Raw genomic sequence first — 18,605 nt, forward strand, 5'->3', positions numbered from 1 at the left:
AAGGAAAACGAGTTCACATCGTGGCTCAGTGGTTAACAAACCCGACTGGCATCCACGAGGATGCAGGTTCAATCCCTGGCCTCACTCAGTGGGTTAAGGATCCGGTGTTTCCATGAGCTGTGGTGTAGGTCGCAGACATGGCTCAGATCTGGCATTGCTGTGGCTGTGGCGTAGGCCAGCGGCTACAGCTCCGATTCGACTCCTAGCCTGGGAAACTCCGTATACCGCCATACAGCCCTGAGAGACAGAAAAGGAAAAAGAAAAAAAGAAAAAGAAAAAAAGCTAAGATCTCTGAATTATGCTGGCAAACCTGTTCCTATTAAGCATGAACAAATGAGCCAGAGATGCCAGTTACTGAGAAAAATCTTGGTCTCCTCACATAGATTGAGTCTAGTTTCAATATCACCTGGGATACAGCCAAAGGGAAGAATGCTTCTCTCTATCCTCCCACCCACAAGCCCCTGCCCTGACTTATTGGACAATCTGCCTATAAGACCATTCAACAGGTGAATGGCCATTTGGCCAGAGTGTCACTTCCTCTACCCTCAGAAATGCATTTGGCTCCCAGGTGAATCTGACCAGGAAGGATGGCTCCAACGTCTGGCTTGAGCCCTAAGGATCATTCGAGAACACATAAAAGTCTTTAGGGAGTTCCCATTGTGGCTCAGCAGGTTAAGAACCCAATGTTTCTGTGAGGATGCAGGTCCTATCTCCAGCCTCACTCAGTGGGTTAAGGATCTGGCGTTGCCATGAAGTGCCACATAGGTCAAGGATGCAGCTCAGATATGGTGTTGCTGTGGCTGTGGCACAGGCCTCAGCTGCAGCTCCAATTCGACCCCTAGCCCAGGAACTTCCATATGCCATAGGTGCAGCCATAAAAAGAAAAAAGAAAAAAAAAGGTCTTTAGTCCTGCACCTTATATGAAATTGAGGTCTTCCTGGGGGCAAGCCTAATGTGGCCTCAGGTGGAGGGGTTCCCTGGGCCACTAACACCTGAGCAGACCCCTAAGCCTAAACCTGAGTCTGCGTCTGCTCCACCAACACTCTTAGCACCAGCTCAGACCTAAAGTAGCCTTCGGGAGCCAAAGTGTAGAGGAAAGGGAGCTGCAGGGAGGGAGTGGCCCACAGGTGGGCACTTGGCTCTTGACCCAGTGACACTGAGGATGAGAGTGACGTAGGGTTGATGAGGGTTGGGGAGCACAGAGGAAAGGTGAGCCTGGCTGGGAGCCTCCAGAAGCCCGTACTCCAACATACACAGAGCCCCTGAGGGCTTCCAGAGCCCCTGGTTGAAAAACAACCCCACATTTTTCCACGGAGCTGTGAGCAGACAGTGGAGGTGTTGCTAAAGCGGCTCCTAACAAGGAAGGTTTGCCAGACTTGTTTCAGCAATAAATCTACCTTGAGTAAGTGATGAAAATAGCTGCAGGATCCTTTAAACCATCGATGAAAGATTTGTTAACTATGCTGGAGTCATCTGTTGACTCAGATCCTTCCTGAGAGCTGCACAGACAGGGTTAAGTGCAGATGGCTAAGCAGCCATCCCCTCACAGTGAGTTTTTCCACAAGTAAACAGCCAGCAGACAGCCCAGGAAATCAAGTGCTTTAGAGTATCTCAGTGACAACGGAGCAGGGCTGTGGGTCGTCCCACTGTCATCACACTTCTGTCATCCTCTAGCTCCTCACAGTTTACAAAGCGCTGTCACATTCATAATTTTATTTGAGCTCCAGACAATTCTGCAAGGAAGCAGGGGGCAAGAAATCAGTATCCCCATTTTATAGATGAGGAAACAGAATCCAAGAAATGAAGACTCAACCTTGAGCTTCCTGACTCCCAGAGCAGTTCTTTTCCACTGACCTGGCTGCCACTTCTGTGGAGGCACTAGCAGAAGTACAGAAACAAGAAGGAATGAAGGAGTTCTTGTCGTGGCTCAATGGTTAACGAACCCAACTAGTAACCATAAGGTTTCGGGTTCGATTCTTGACCTCGCTCAATGAGTTAAGGATCTGGCGTTGCCGTGAGTTGTGGTGTAGGTTGCATATGCATCTCGGACCCTGTGTTGCTGTGGCTGTGGTGTAGGCCAGCGGCTACAGCTCCAATTAGACCCCTAGCCTGGGAACCTCCATATGCCTCAGGTGCAGCCCTAGAAAAGACAAAAAAAAAAAAAGAAAGAAAGAAGAAGGGATGAGGAACAAGGGCCTTAATCCAAAGGCAAGAAAGGAGGCCATTTGGAAGCAGCAAACAGCATCATACCCATCTCTGGACGTGTCAGGCTGACCCACTCTTCACCTTTGCAGGTCAGCATGGCCTGGATGAAGGGGAAGCTGGGGCTGGTGGACACATGGACCAGGGCTCGGTAGCCAAGAACCATGGCAGCCATGGAACCCGCTTGCCACCACTCGGGAAACAGCCCTGGCAGGAAGATGAAACCCAGGCAGAGGTACCATTTTTAATGGAGTCCCTTCTGTTATTGTTCTTTTTTTTTTTTTTTTTTTCTTTTTGCTATTTCTTTGGGCCGCTCCCGTGGCATATGGAGATTCCCAGGCTAGGGGTCGAATCGGAGCTGTAGCCACCAGCCTACGCCAGAGCCACAGCAACGCGGGATCCGAGCCATGTCTGCAACCTACACCACAGCTCACGGCAATGCTGGATCCTTAACCCACTGAGCAAGGGCAGGGACCGAACCCACAACCTCTGGTTCCTAGTCAGATTCGTTAACCACTGCGCCACGACGGGAACTCCTGTTATGGTTCTTGACTTCAGAGGTGAGGCTCTGAAGCAGAGAAGAGTGCTTTAAGTCTCTTGATGCCTATTGTTTCCCAAAGTGTCATCTGTGGAACCCCAGCATTGCTAGATGCTCCACGAAAAAAAAAAGGGGGAGTTTCATGGCCAAATACATTTGGGAAATGCCACACCCCATGTTCTCCTCCCAGAGAGTCACAGTACACATCTGACCATGGACCATTTTGAGAAGTTCTATAGGTAAAGCAGCTGGTTTAACTTTAACTTACAGTTTTCCAATCTTACTTAATCTTACTTAACTTATAGGTCCTCCCTATACCCCAACTAGGCAGCTCTAGTCTTCTCTAGAAAATAGAGCTTTTGGCTCTCTTTTAGAGTTAGAAAAGCCTTGGCTTGAGTCCTGCATCTTGCTAGCTGTGGTGAGCAGGCCCAAGAAACTTTACTAACTTTAAGCCTGAATTACTTCTTCTGTATTATGGAGCTGTTATCATATGCACTTCCCAAGGCCGCTATGAGAATTAAATAAGTTAAAATGTAAAAATGCTTTCTGGGAGTTTCCTTGTGGCTCAGAGGGTTAAGGATCCAGTGTTGTCACTGCTGTAGCTCTGGTTACAGCTGTGGCTTGGATTCAATTCCTGGCCCAGGAATATCCACATGCCGTGGACACAGCCGGAAAAAAAAAAAAAATGCTTTCTAAACTCTAAGGCTCCTGTGTGTGTGTGTGTGTGTGTGTACAATATGACAGTGGTTCAGAGAAAGGCAGACAACACACACTCCTATCTTGAATAAACATGTATGACTTACAAGAACATCATGTGCCAATGAGGTAGGGAAGGGGGAGAAGAGAAGTACCACCCAGTGGAAGGGGAGAGACATATTATGATGGATAAAGACAATGCCCTAACATTTCCTTTTGACTTTTTTTTTTTTTTTTTGCAAGAGAGCACTATATGTCAGGCATGGTTAAAGACCATTCTTTTGATCACCAATAATAAAACCTTTTATTGTAATAAACACCATTAGAGATCTTGCCATTATAACCATGTTTTTCTTCCCAGGCTGCAGAGGGGATTTCATTCTTGGAACCACAGGTCTAGCCACAAGGCCTGACTGTTAGAAGAACTTGCTCAGTTCCTTTACAAAACCTGTTTACAGGAATGCACATCTGTCGTTCCCTAGGACACGTCAACAAAGAATCGTCGTCATTGTATCCACGCTTCAAAGGAAAGCCACCATGAAAAAACACAGCAAACCTCCAGGAGGGCCCCTGGGCATGCCCGCCTTGATCATTCTTGGCTCCTGAGTGACAAATCCCACACTACATTCTATGGAGGTGCCTTCCCCAATAGGAAGGCAGATCTCAACGGTAAGAAGCCCCAGACATGCCAAGTGTCACTTCTTCATGCCACTCACCTTAGAAAACAGCCACCTAAGTCCAGCTGGAGGTGGGAATGAGACTAGTCCTCAACCACACACATTCTGCAATCAGACTGTCTGCACTCACATTACCCCCACTTACTCATTGTGATCTTGGGCAGGCTAGTTAGTCTTACTGAGGCTCCATTTCCTCATCTGTAGAATGGGAATAACAATAATACCTCCATAAGGCGACTATGGGGGCTCAGTTCATGCATATAAAATACTCTGCACCACTCTTGTCCCATAGTTGGTACTTACTACATATTATTATGATCGTTATCATTCTTTCCATTTATCACCTGACTCAGCCAGCAAGAACCCAACACAGATAATGAGATTAGGGCTCCCTGAAGCTGCCTCAGCCAAAGCCGTGGCTGTCTGGGGGTGGGGCCTCGGAGTCCTCCTTGCCTCTCTTCCCATTAACCCAAAAGTGATCAAAGTTGAAAGTCAAGTGTCCATTCAACACCTGCAACTAATAAGTTCTTGTTCCCATCCTGTTTCCACAGACAAAGAAGGGAATATGAAACTCCACCAGGACAGAAGCAGCCACTTGTTCCAGGGGCCCCCTGCAGAAAGATGTCTTTTCCCTCCTGTAGCATCTGCCACTGGCTCAGAAAAAAACACACCTGGGGAAGCGAAGAAGAAGGTTGTGTCTGTGTATGTGTGTGTGTATGTGTGTGCATCTGTGTGCATGCACACACATTTGTACTTAAAAGGTTAATCTCAGAGTTCCCATCATGGCGCAGTGGTTAACGAATCTGACCGGGAACCATGGGGTTGCAGGTTCGATCCCTGGCCTTGCTCAGTGGGTTAAGGATCCAGCGTTGCTGTGAGCTGTGGTGTAGGTTGCAGACGCGGCTCGGATCCCGCATTGCTGTGGCTGTGGTGTAGGCCAGCAGCTGTAGCTCCGATTCGACCCCTAGCCTGGGAACCTCCATATGCTGTGGGAGCAGTCCAAGAAATGGCAAAAAGACTAAAATAAATAAATAAATAATTTTTAAAAAGGTTTATCTCAATTTAGGAATGACATAACAAAGGGATGTCTCCTAGAACTGGCCTTACTTGCTTCTGATCTCACCAGATGCAGCTGGACTAGAGCTTTGGTAATTTATTGAAATTTGAAAATAGTGAAGTACATGGAATTTCAGCGGCCCTTGATTTTACCTTCAAGGATATGATGTTACCACACTCTCTGGTGGCAACAGAATCCTTCTTCTCTTAAGGGGCTGAGGGTCATCTGTAAACATGTACAGACAGAATTTGAGTTTGTGAGTAGCTGACCCACTTTGAACTCAAAATGCTGGAACCCGGCAATGGTTTTGCTTAATGGAAGGTCTGTCACCTTTAAAAATGTAGGATGAATTCTGCAGGTTTATCAACCCCTTCAGAAGTCAGTTCACCTTCCTTAGAAATGTCCTCAGCTCTCTCTGGCCTGATCCTGCCTTGCAGTTCTATATGGGTCGTGGTGGTTGGGAGCCACCTGTGCTGAGCAGGACGAGCAGGGGCTTCAGAATGCTCTGCTCCCTGGCAGCCGTGTGACTTGAACACAGGGACCTCCTCTGTGTACACAGATAATGATGCCGACCTCATAGGGCTGATGGGAAGGTGAAAGGCGATGGTGCATTTCTGTGAAAGCATCTTGTGTCTGATTGGGAACTACAGCAATGTTAGTTCGTGGCGGGGATTTGTGCCATCTGAGGTGGCCCTGAGGAGCCATGGGCATGTCAGCTGGTCCCGGTTGCCAGTGAGGGAGGTCTCTTTCTGTCTGTTCAGGATTTTCTCAGATTTCCCGTGTCTAAGTGATTTAAACTTTTCCATCTGTAACAGAAGGGCCTCTGTCCTCCCAGGCTCCCCTGGACCAGGAGTAAACAGCAGACCTGACCTTCCAGGGTCACTCAGGCCCAAGACCACTCTCACACCCAGGTCAACCCAGAACTGAACCAGGCTCAGGAGACAGGAATCCCTTCCCTTAACCTACATCTATGATTTAGCACAAGAAAGCAGTGTTGTCCACTATATTAAAACTCTGTAAATGTTTAACTACAATAGAGAAATTAAGGCTTGGCTTGTCAGTCATACCACACACAAACCATTTGAGTTTCCACATAGATTTCCCAGTGCAAACCTTGTCAAACAAAATATACAAGGTCAGTATTCAGAAAAGGGCAGTTGGTGGGCAGCTGGCACCTAGACAGCAAAGATCTCCAGGAACATAAATTTCCTATGTGCGTGCATTGGGTTAATCATTTTCTTAACGTCACAAAATTATAATATTACCCTGAATACATTTGGTTGAATTTCCTTCCTCAATCAACTCTAAACACATAAGATGCTTGTGTGTGTTTCCGATCTTTTTTTTTTTTTTGAACACTAAAAAGTGAGAAACATTTTTATTTTTCCTCCTGTGAAACTGAACTCCCTGAAACTCAGCACACATATACATTTCATAGATCCAAGTTCACACGTTAAAAGTCAAACTAAGGCGTTCCCTTGTCAGAGTTCTTGCTACGGCACAGTGGGCGAATGATCTGGCTTGTCTCTGTGCAGGTGCCAGTTCGATCCCCAGCCTGGCGCAGTGGGTTAAAGATTTGCCATTGCTGCAGTTGTAGGTCGGAGCTCTGGTTCGAACTTGATCCCTGGCCCAGGAACTTCCACATGCCACGACAGCAACCAAAAAAGAAGAAAAATGGGGTGGGGGGTTCCCTTGAGTAGATGAAGGATCTGGCATTGTCACTGCAGTGGCTCTGGTCACTACACTGGTGCAAGTTCACTCCCCTGGCCCAGGAACTTCTGCATGCTGCTAGTGCAAAAAAAAAAAAAAAAATCTGGGAGTTCCCGTTGTGGCTCAGCAATAACAAACCTACGTAGTGTCCATGAGGACCTGGGTTCAAACTCTGGCCCCGATCATAAGCATCATAAGGATCGGGGCCAGAGTTTGAACCCAGGTCCTCATGGATACTAGGTAGGTTTGGGTTAAGGATCCAGCATTGCCGAGAGCTATGGTATAGGTCACAGACACGGCTCAGATCCCGAGTTGCTGTGGTTGTGGCATAGGCTGGCAGCTATAGCTCCAATTCAACCCCTAGCCTGGGAACTTCCATATGCTGCAGGTGCAGCTCTAAAAAAAAGAAGAAAATATCTAAACTAAAAGTAGAGTAGAAATTTTAGCAACTTCTGAATAATTGGAAGCAGGAGGCACCCCTAGTGTCTCTCTGTGTGTGTATGCACACTCACGTGTTTTGGGCTTTTTGGACATTAAAAAAAAAAAAAAAAAACTGGGCTAAAGTTATGACACATAGTGATTTTTTTTTAAAGTTATGTTCTTTTTGAGGAGGGAGAGTCTTTTTTTTTGCCCTTTCTAGGGCTGCTCCTGTGGCATATGGGGGTTTCCAGGCTAGGGGTCGAATGGGAGCTATAGCTGCCGGCCTACACCACAACCACAGCAACAGGGGATCCAAGCTATGTCTGCAACCTGCACCACAGTTGATGGCAACACCGGATCCTTCACCCACTGAGTGAGGCCAGGGATCAAACCCAAGTCTTCATGGATACTAGTGGGGTTCGTTAACCACCAAGCCACAACAGGAACTCCTAAAGTTATGTTCTTATTGCATACATGTAGAGACACCTAGATATTCTGCTAATGGCAAAACCTGGAGAGAAGTGTCCTCTCTCAAGTAAATATCATAGAAATAAGCCTAGTTACAAACACTATAGTAACTACATATAATTAGCTCATTTAATCCTCAGGGCAACTTTATGAGGTGGGCAGTAAGGTTACCCCCATTTTACAGAGGAAGAAATTGAGGTTTAGAGAGATTACATGAGGTAAGCAAATCAAATGTATATTCCTATTTTCTGCCCTTTCTTACCTAAAAGATATAGTCCACATTCTAAGCCTTGCTTTTTTCCCATAAAAACACAAGCTAAGATTTCTCCCTCTCCAGACACAGAAATCTCAGCTCTGTCATTTCCATCTGGATCAGTTTCCCCAACAGCAAGAGAAAGAAAGACAATATTTGATCACAAAGGCCCTTGAATTTAGCATGTTTATTTTACTTTATTTATTTCTGGGGGTGGTGGTGCACCCATGGCATATGGACATTTCCAGGAGTCAAATCAGAGCCGTAGCAGCCAGCCTTTGTCACAACCACAGCAATGCCAGATCCAAGTCAAGTCTGCAGCCTACATCACAGCTCATGGTAACACCAAATCCTCAACCGACCAAGCAGGGCCAGGACTCGAACCCATATCCTCATGGATACTAGTCAGGTTCATTACCGCTGAGCCACAATGGGAAATCTACATTTATATTTCTTAGAGGAATCCGAGGCTGTGTTACTGGTGGGTGGGGTGTGTGTGCATAACCACATTCCCAAGATGCAAAGCAGCCCCGCTCTAGTGACCAGCTTCCAGGTTGGTCTGCTTTACTTCTCAGCCCTGGGTACAGAAGCCACGTCACACCTGGTGGCTCCCAGTGAGATTCGATAAGATATAACGTGTCATTTGTCCCCTGCTGGCAACAGGATTTAGATAGCTGCCATATTGGGGTATTTGTTTTTAAATTTTTCTCCAGGCTCCAAAAGCTTTGAAATTACCTCCTATCTCAGAAGAACCGCCCAGAGTCCTGGACCCCCTGGGGAGTCAACTTAAAGCCAATGAGCCCCCAGCAGAGCTCTTCATCTTCCCCGTGGAGATTCATTTCCACACCCAACATCCCCCAAAGGGAAAAGCAGGAAGAAGAGGTAGGTCCTGGTAAAGGGGTCTCCTGAGGGAACCCAGGCAGGCCAGAAAGGACTGGGGGTGGGTCCCCCTAAGGCAACCCTCTCCTAAATCACGGCTGACCCGCCTCATGATTGCCACTGACATCTCAGTATTTGTTCTATGGCTGTTCTAAATTCTCACTATGAAGAAGAATGTCCAAGTGTTGAGCTGAAATGACCAGTCGATTGAATGGGACATAAGAGAACTTTCTGAGGTGATGAAAACGTTCTAAATCTTGGTTGGTTGCATGGATATATACATTTGTCAAAACTCATGGATAAATACATTTGTCAAAAACTGTACATTTAAGATCTGTGCATGTCACTGTATGTTGAGTTAACCTTTCAAAAAAATTATTTAGCTCCTTTAAAAAAAAAAAACATTGTTCTTAAATGTAGGCTTTTTTTTTTAATATTCAGATATGATAAGGCCAACAGATCAGGAGACAACTGCCACTGAAAAGACAGTCTGGGGATTCCCACTGTGACACAGCGGGTTGAGGATCTGGCATTGCCATAGCTGTGGCATGGGTCGCAGCTACAGCTCGGATTCAATCCCTAGCTGGGGGACTTCCACAGGTGTGGCCAAAAAAAGGGAAAAGAACAGAAAAGACAGTCTGATAATCACAGTTCCCAAGAGGAAGGGGCATGCCATGCCCTGCAGGGCCACATGGAGAAGAACCAGGGTGAGTTAGGAGGCAGAAGGACTGCAGGGGGTGGAGAATGGGCAAGAGTCTTTATTGTACTTTTTGCAGGAAGGAATGGGTGAGGCAGGACAAGCAGGTTAAGCAGGTTTGGGATTGGCTAGTTTGAATAGTTTGGGCAGGCTCTGTGCATCAAGGCTCTATCCCTGTTGTCTGGTGCCTGGCCCTGGGCTAAGAGTGTAAGAGCTGAATAAAGGAGGTCATGGCGGGGTCAGTCTCTAGGTTGGTTGGCTTTCATATGAAATGTGCACTTGCAGGTGGCCCTTTACAGTCTCTAGGAATTGGCTAGCCCTGGGAGGGATAGTCTCTTCAGGATCAGTAAGCTTCCAGATATCAAAACACTAGAATAAAAAGACAAGCTTAATACACATGGAGACAGGACTACTAGCAAGATTCAGTGAAATCCCAATTATCTTCCATGATGGCCCTGGGAGGAAGGTCCTCAGGCCATCGTGAACCAGATTCTTAAACCTATTAGATCCATTGAGCTTGCCGACACACTACTAAATGAAAAGTAGGAATAAAATACAGAGAAAGTGAATCCACTGAGTCCTTCCTCCTTTTGTATATCAGTGAGGACTTTTTCAGGAACAAGTGTTTGAAGCCTAACTCAAATTCTTTTAAGCAAAAAAAGAAATGAATTCGCTCATGTAATTAAGTAGCTCAGTTGGATCCAGGCTTCAGAAAAAGTCACCCGGGGAACTATTTGTCTAAGTCTCTCAGCTCTGATAGCGTCTCCTCTCAAGAAGGTTGTCCCCACGTGGTGGTAAAAATGGCCTTCTGTGAATCCATGATAACCTCTTAACCCCAGTAGAAAAGATGTGCCTTGAAGTTCCCTCGTGGCACAGGAGGTTAAGGATCCAGCACTGCCGCTGCTGCAGCTCAGGTCACTACTGTGGAGCAGGTTTGATCCCTGACCCAGGAACCTCCACATGCCGCAGGCACAGCCAAAAAGGAAAAAGAAAGGATATGACTCTTAAAATCTCTTGCAGAAAGTACCAAAATTGTCTTTAACTGACCAGACTTGGGCTATGTGCCTACTCTGCACCCAATCACTGTGGCTGAGGCAGCTGCAGTCATGTGCCCATGCCTGGATCAAGGGACTTACCACCCAAACCACATGGTGTGAGGGAGAGAGAAAGGGGTCCCCCAAAAGAAAAGACAGCTGGCACAAAACCACAGATGTCTCCTACAAGTTGGCTTTCTTTCTTCTTCTAGGTGCTCCGCACTCTGAGTCAACACTAGAAACAGAAGAAGAATCCAAGCCTTTATGGAGGCCTCCCCCGAAGCAGATGTTCCTGAAAAAGCCAAGGGAGTTAACAGTGCATCTTCCAGGGGACACAGGCAGGGACACACTCTCACCTCAAGGTAGCTGTTCCTTCCCTCCAGCATCCCACAGGAATCTCACTCCAAAGGGGGCAAGGCAAGACACACAAGAGTCCTCAGCCTCGAAAAAGGAGGCTAGAAGGGAGGCAGCTTCTCCCCAGCCACTTGAAGATGGCTTCTGTTCAGACAGCGGCTGCCTTAACCAAAGTGCTGCTGCGAAACCAACTATGCATCTAGCTCACAAATTATTTACTAAATCAACCCCTAAGTTTTGTTCGTTTGTTTGCTTGCTTTGGGGGGGGCCACACATGTGGCACACGGAAGTCCAGGCTAGGGGTCAAATTAGAGCTGAAGCTTCCAGCCTAAACCACAGCCACAGCAATGCCAGATCCAAGCCGTATCTATGACCTACACCACAGCTCACGGCAACACCAGATCCTCAACCCACCGAGCAAGGCCAGGATCGAACCTGCATCCTCATGGTTGCTACTCAGATTCGTGACCACTAAGCCACAACAGGAACTCCTCGACTAAGATTTCCTGGTTGCAGATATAAAACAGTACCAAACTTACTAAATGTTTGTTACATGCTCTATAGTTTTTCCTGTGTTTTTAACCAATGAAATATCATTTCTAATCTATGTAGGACTATGTATTTATTCATTAGTAGTTCATAATATCCAGAAAAATCTTCACCCCAACTTTTTGTCTTATGTTTTTTAGGGCCGCACTCATGGCATATGGAAGTTCCCAGGCTAGGGGTCTAATCGGAGCTGTAGCCGCCGGCCTACACCACAGCCACAGCAATGCCAGATCCAAGCCACGTCTGTGACCTACACTACAGCTCACCGCAATGCCGGAACCTTAACCCACAGAGCAAGGCCAGGGATGGAACCCAAATCCTCATGGATACTAGTCAGGTTTATTGGCCACTGAGTCATGACAGGAACTCCACTCCAAGTTTTTAAAACATCATATGGACTTCTGAAGTCATACACATGAGTGCATCAAAGTGTATATTTTTATGTGTTAATAGGTTGGAAATAATGGGCCATATGTAGAAAGCTCTTCATTTTCAGAAAACAGAACCTCCTTCCCCAAGGGCAAGATGACGGTATCACAAATGCTAAGTGATCTCTGACGAGCGGTAATCAGAAGTAGAAGGATGACATTAATAGTTTGTTTTTTGTTTTGTTTTGTTTTGTTTTATCTTTTTGCCTTTTCTAGGGCCGCTCCGGCAGCATATGGAGATTCTCAGGCTAGAGGTCTAATTGGAGCTGTAGCCTCCAGCCTACTCCAGAGCCACAGCAACTCGGGATCCGAGCCACGTCTACAACCTACACCACAGCTCACGGCAACACCGGATCCTTAACCCACTAAGAAAGGCCAGGGGTCGAACCCGCAACTTCATGGTTCCTAGTCGGATTCATTAACCACTGAGCCACGACAGGAACTCTGACATTAATAGTTACGGAGTTCTTCCTCTGCACTTCTCTCATTTACTCCTCACAACAGTCCTACCCACATTTCAGATCAGAAATTGGAAGCCCTGGGAGATGGGCACCTTGTTTGAGGTCACACAACTACAAATGGCCTCACTGGGATTGGAGCTGAGGCCTTCAGTGCCAGAATCAGTCCTCTTACCAATTCCACTGCACTGCCCTCAGAATCAACAAAACAATGAACCCAGATCAGGGCGTTCTTGGGATATTTCGGTTTGGAGAATGTCTTTTGATTATTGAGACAGGGACTTGTTTACCACAAGTGAGAGTTAATCATCCTAAAGACCTTGAAGTTTTCTTTTTGCAAAAAATCCAGATATGGGCAAGGGTCACCCTGTGTGCAGACAGGTAAGAAAGCAGCTTCCTGCCTGTGCACCCCTAGGTCGGGGCACAGCCTGAGCCACCAGGAGGGATGGCGACACCTGGGCATTTGGTCTTTGGTGCGGCTTTCCTCACACTGCCCTCCTCTTGTTTTGAGCTGCCACGTCCACTGGGGACCGAGGGTCTAGAACTTGTCCATCCTCTGCCAGGAGGAAGCTGGTCTACATCTCTGATCCCCTGGTTATTTCAGTATGTTAGTTAGCTCAGTATATTCAGTATGTGACTCAGCCTGGTAGTAGATGCATTTAATAAGAGTCCAGGAGTTCCCTTGTGATGCTTTGGGTTAAGGATCTGGCATTGCCGCTGCAGCAGATCAGGTTGCTGCTGTGACTCAGGTTCAGTCCAAACTCCCACATGCCATGGGTGTAGCCAAAAATAAAACAAAAAAAAAAACAATAATAAAATTGGGGGGTGGGGGTGAGTTCCCATTGTGGCACAGTGGAAACGAAACCGACTAGTAACCATGAGGTTGCAGGTTTGATCCCTGGCCTCGCTCAGTGGGTTAAGGATCCAGCATTGCCGTGAGCTGTGGTGTAGGGTGCAGACATGGCTCAGATCCTGTCCAGGCAGCTGTAGTTCTGATTAGACCCCTAGCCTAATGCTGCAAGTGCAGCCCTAAAAAGCAAAAACGAAAAATTTTTTTTGCTTTTTAGGGCTGCACCTGTGGCTTATGGAAGTTCCCAGGCTAGGGGTCGAATCGGAGCTGCAGCTGCCAGCCTATACCACAGCCACAGAAACACAGGGATCTGAGTTGAGTATGCAGCCTACACCACAGCTCATGGCAACACCAGATCCCTGACTCACTGAGCGAGGCCAGGGATAGAACAGGCATCCTTGTGGATACTAGTCGTTGCCGCTGCACCACAACAGGAACTCCCAACAATAATAAATTTAAGAGTCCAAAGAGGCAAGATTTTCCTGGCAATCATTCTCACACAGGGGCAAGGGTATTTAGAGCGAGTAAGACTGCCTCACTGCCCCATTTACTTGCTTAGCCCTGGATCGTTTCACTTCTACTATCATAAAAATGAAGCCAGAATTTATATATGCACATACACATAAGCATATTTTATTTTATTGCTGAACCACCCAAGACTAAATTGCAGTCTTTGTACATTTCATCCTTTATCAACCCGCATCTCCAAAGCGCAAGGATATCCTCTCTCATAACCGCAGTACAATTATCGCATTCAAGAAAATCAACATTGGCGTAATACTGTTTTCTAATATGCAGACCATATTCAAATTTCTCTAATTATACTAATAATATTTCTTAGAGTTTTTTTCCCCAATTAATCCAGAATTCAACTCAGAATCATACATCAGATTTAGTTGTCACATCACTTTAGACTCTTTAGAACACTTCCTTAGTTTCATTTTTCATGACACTGACTTTTTTTTGTCTGCACCAGTGACATATAGAAGTTCCTGGGCCAAGGATCAAACCCGTGCCATGGGAGCAATCCAAGACGCTGCAGTGACAATGCTGGGTCCTTAACCCATGGCACCACAAGGGAACTCCTCGTGACACTGACTTTTTTGAAGAGGATAGGCTAGGTGCTTTACAGAATTACCTTCAATTTGGATTTGTCTGTTTCCTCAGGATTAGATTCAGATCAAACATTTTTGGCAAGAATGGCATATAGGTGATATTGTGACCTTCTCAGAGCATCACATCAAGGGACACAAAATAGCCCTTTATATTTATTCCACACGCTATAACTTGTTCCATTATAAGTGATATTAAATTACACTATTTGGCCAAGACATGGAAACAACCCAAATGTCCATTGACAGATGATTGGATTCGGAAGACGTGGTGTATATACACAATGGAATACTACTCAGCCATAAAAAAGAATGACATAATGCCATTTGCAGCAACATGGATGGAACTAGAGAATCTCATACTGAGTGAAATGAGCCAGAAAGACAAAGACAAATACCATATGATATCACTTATAACTGGAATCTAATATCCAGCACAAATGAACATCTCCTTAGAAAAGAAAATCATGGACTTGGAGAAGAGACTTGTGGCTGCCTGATGGGAGGGGGAGGGGGAGGGAGTGGGAGGGATCGGGAGCTTGGGCTTATCAGACACAACTTAGAATAGATTTACAAGGAGATCCTGCTGAATAGCATTGAGAACTTTGTCTAGATACTCATGTTGCAACAGAAGAAAGGCTGGGGGAAAAATATAATTGTAATGTATACATGTAAGGATAACCTGACCCCCTTGCTGTACAGTGGGAAAATTAAAAAAAAAAAATTACACTATTTGGTTAAAGAAGTGTCTGCCAGATTTCTCCATTGTAAAGACAACTCTTCCCTTTGTAAATAAGTAGCTTGTGATACTTTGAGGCCATGTGTGAAGTCAGCTCTTAAACACAAACAGCAAGTGTGTGTTGAACGTGAAACAGAGACCACTCTCTCTGAGCTTAAGGCAAGGTCTCAATCACTTAGATCACTGGGTTTCACCCCCACCCCCTGCCCCCGAGCAGTCCCTGCCAATTTTGAGAAAGAGTGAAAGAAATAGATAACAGAGATGGAGGCCAGGGCATGCTTGGTGGACCGTTCTCATCCAGCCCTTTACCCTCTCAGTACATCAGGAGGAGGCTGCTTTGTACTTCATGAGCTGGAAGAGCCACGGGATCATTGATTCTGTTTAGAAAAATTGCTTTGTGGTTGGAACTTTGTAGCCAATAGTCCTGTGAGCTTTAAAGCTGAGGTCTCCCTAGTTAGGGAAGGACACTGCAGACTCCCTAGTCTTTCTTCTATCTCAGGAGCCCATCGATAAGATGAGAATAACAGCAGCCACGTTCCATTCCTCCCAGTTCTTGATGCCCCAACGAAGGGCCACTACTCTACCCAAGACTCATCCCATCTTGGCTGTGGGAGACACTGGCCCCTGCTCCTTAGCAGAGCTGGAAAATTGAGACAAACTTGAGAATGAGGGGAACAAATGATCCTAAACACTAGGAGCCATCCACAGATTTAGAAACGAGGTTCCCTCTCCTTCTTGCTGATCCAGATTATCACTCACGCTCTTTCTCCTTTTGCTTTTGAAGACGATGATGCCCGACCCGAGAATGGGACCCCACCACCGTCCCTGGTTAAAGGAAGAAAAAGTCCAGAGAGCCAGAGGAGCCTGGACAGCCCCAGGACATCAGGCCACAGCTGCCTCACAGCGCCCCCAGTTGTGAGACAGGCCGGGGCGGCACTCCCAGCAGAGAGACAAGGTAACTCCCTCCCAGCAGAGAGACAAGATGCACCCCTGCTCATCTGTGGCTCTGGGCTCCTTCTAATCATCTCCCAGAGCCACACGTAAGCTCTCTGAAAGCCACCCCAGTGAAAAGGGGAAATCAGCAGTGTTTCCAACAATGCCAGTGGGATTAATGTTCACCACGCATATTCCTCAAGAGTCAGTACATGTTTTAAGGGTTTTCTGCACCAACACGCACTGCCAAGCTGTCCTGTACTTTCCTCACTCCTGGCAGCAGCGGCTGATGACACAGCTCCCTGCACTCATCAGGGAGAGTCACTGCTGCATTTACTAGGCATTCTCAACACCGAGCCATTACCCTGCCCGGGGCCAGGGAACCTGGGGACCCTGCCAACAGGAAGAGTCCCAGGGTGGGGTGGGGGGAGGGAGTCACCACAGAGCCTGAGGTCTGTGCAGAGAGAGAAGGATGCTGGCTTTCTACTAAACAGTGAGGCAGGCAGAGCCACACCCGCTGTGATCTAGCCCCACTCAGAGTTCTTATTCTCAAGAGCCAACTGTCTAGAGGAGACTAAGACAGCACAACAACCGCTTCCATGGGGGCTTTGATCTAAAGACAGCACATAAAGTAAAAACTGCTGAAAGTCCAAGTTACCCTGGAAGATCTCTTAGGGAGGGGCCTTGCCAGAGACTGACAAGCCATCTTCTAGAAAGTGCAGGCCAACCAGCTGTTGTTCTTCCCTCCTCGGAGGAGGGACAGCTTTCCCAGGTCGGGGTCTGAGCACCAGACGAAGGAGATGGGGTGTGTTTGGATGCCAGACAATGTGAAGAAAGTGTCTCTGTTAACAGCAGGATCACTCTGAGAGGACCTGAGAGCTCCCAAGAAGCACAGCTTTCCTCTCAGCTCATGGTCACTCAGAGACAGATGCCTCACTATTTAAATCCCTCTTGCTCCCCCTCCCCTCACCCCCCACCCCCCGCTTCCACCCAAGCATGTCTATTTGAAGTCTTGTAAGCATAAATTCAACATATGGATCAGTAACTCCAAAGTGTGTTTGCAGCTTCTCCACTTAAGGCTGAAATGGTCAAAATCAAATCCTCTCTCCCCCACCAAAGAAACTTACAAACTATTTCAAGATGGAACCTTTCTCTTACAATTTCCTCATACCAAATACACACACATAGACACACACACACACCCCTACTTGAACATTCTTATAAAGGGAGAATCTGATAGGAGTGAATGCCAGGGCTGTGACTATGACAAGAGCCTGACGCCTCAGGTGCGTGGGTTGAATGTGTGTAGATGAATGTGTGTGTGTGAGGCACATGTGTGTGCTTGCATAGCTATGTGAGTGCATGTGTGTGCTTGTGTGCACGCATGCACACTTGTGTATGTATGTGTGATTATGTAGGCATACATGCCTGCCTGAAAACAAGTATGCACGTGTTGCTATATGTCCCTGTTCCTGTGTGGTACATATGTGTCCTTCTGCATGTATGCCTTGTGAGTGTATGTATGTGCTTGTGTGTGTGTCCACCTTGGTGTAAGTACATGTGAGTGTGTTTCTGTGTGTGCAGCACACCCCTGTGTATTGTGTGTTTACATACTTGTAAGCATCCACTGTGGCCAATGGTCAGCTCTATTCCTGACCCTTTTGCCTTGGAAATGGAGAAGGTACAGTTATAGAAACACCTTCAATCTCTCTAAGCAGGTGGGGGAAATACAGCTTCCTTCTCCTCCTTGCCCTGAGCCCCCTGGGGTCGCTAAGCAGGCCCGGCATTTGATCCACGTGGTGTGGCTGTGCCACTGCGTACCGCACACAGGCCTGTGACCAAGCGGGAAGCAGAGGCTGGAATCACCGAGCCCTGCACTCAAGGGCCAGACTGCATACACCCGGAGGACGGGACTCCCTCTCCTTCACACAAGGTGTCCCCGCCAGCCTCACCATGTCCCTGTAGGGCTGCCTGAGGCCCACAGATCCCCCTTTCCTAGACTCACAAAAGGCATAACATAGGCTAGTGGCGATCCCACCTTGTTCACCCCACACTGACTCCAGGTGATGAGGCCTAAATGATGGCCAGGAGCTCCCCAACCCCAGAGGTCAGGCTGACCCTGTATCGCAGCTGGTACCTGAGCACATCCGCATCTGCCCTCTGGGGTTTCAGGGGCACAGTCCCCTAAAATCTTGTTAACACTGCCCATGCTTGTGCTTCTTTTCAAGAAAATTCCGGACACTTCTTGCCGGGCCCAGATGGAGAAAGCATCTACCTGTCCCCCCAAGGGCCTTCCCAAACTGAGCAGCTTCTGTTGGGTGAAGGTAAGATGATACACCCCAGGTCAGCCTCCTTTTCTTAGGGGAAGCTTTTACCTGCAGCTTCCAAAACTTCCCAGCAGCAGAGACATCATTAAAAACAGACACAAGTCAGCCAGTTTCTCCCCTCTTGCTGACACAGAGGTGCTTCTGTAGCTCAGATACAATAACCCAATGTTTGCATAACAAGTTTGCTCTTGCTGGAGCATCTGGGGAGAGACGTTCCCGTGGAA

The 18,605-nt window shown here is 47.1% G+C and overlaps 1 protein-coding gene and 1 long non-coding RNA gene across 3 annotated transcripts in view; one reads left to right on the top strand and one right to left on the bottom strand.

The window, feature by feature from the left end:
- KIAA2012 (KIAA2012 ortholog) overlaps positions 1-18,605 on the top strand; it is a 144,355-nt gene that overhangs the window by 22,742 nt on the left and 103,008 nt on the right. The window contains exons 5-11 of the mRNA XM_047773257.1: positions 2,295-2,437; positions 3,919-4,105; positions 4,665-4,804; positions 8,735-8,903; positions 10,844-10,993; positions 15,906-16,076; positions 18,283-18,378. Of these exons, the coding sequence (XP_047629213.1) occupies positions 2,295-2,437; positions 3,919-4,105; positions 4,665-4,804; positions 8,735-8,903; positions 10,844-10,993; positions 15,906-16,076; positions 18,283-18,378 (1,056 nt within the window). The remainder of the gene's footprint in view (positions 1-2,294; positions 2,438-3,918; positions 4,106-4,664; positions 4,805-8,734; positions 8,904-10,843; positions 10,994-15,905; positions 16,077-18,282; positions 18,379-18,605) is intronic.
- LOC125123451 (uncharacterized) overlaps positions 1-18,605 on the bottom strand; it is a 61,062-nt gene that overhangs the window by 18,750 nt on the left and 23,707 nt on the right. The gene's annotated exons all lie outside the window — the stretch shown is intronic.

Source organism: Phacochoerus africanus, chromosome 3 (assembly GCF_016906955.1).
Source record: "Phacochoerus africanus isolate WHEZ1 chromosome 3, ROS_Pafr_v1, whole genome shotgun sequence".
Lineage (NCBI taxonomy): Eukaryota > Metazoa > Chordata > Mammalia > Artiodactyla > Suidae > Phacochoerus > Phacochoerus africanus.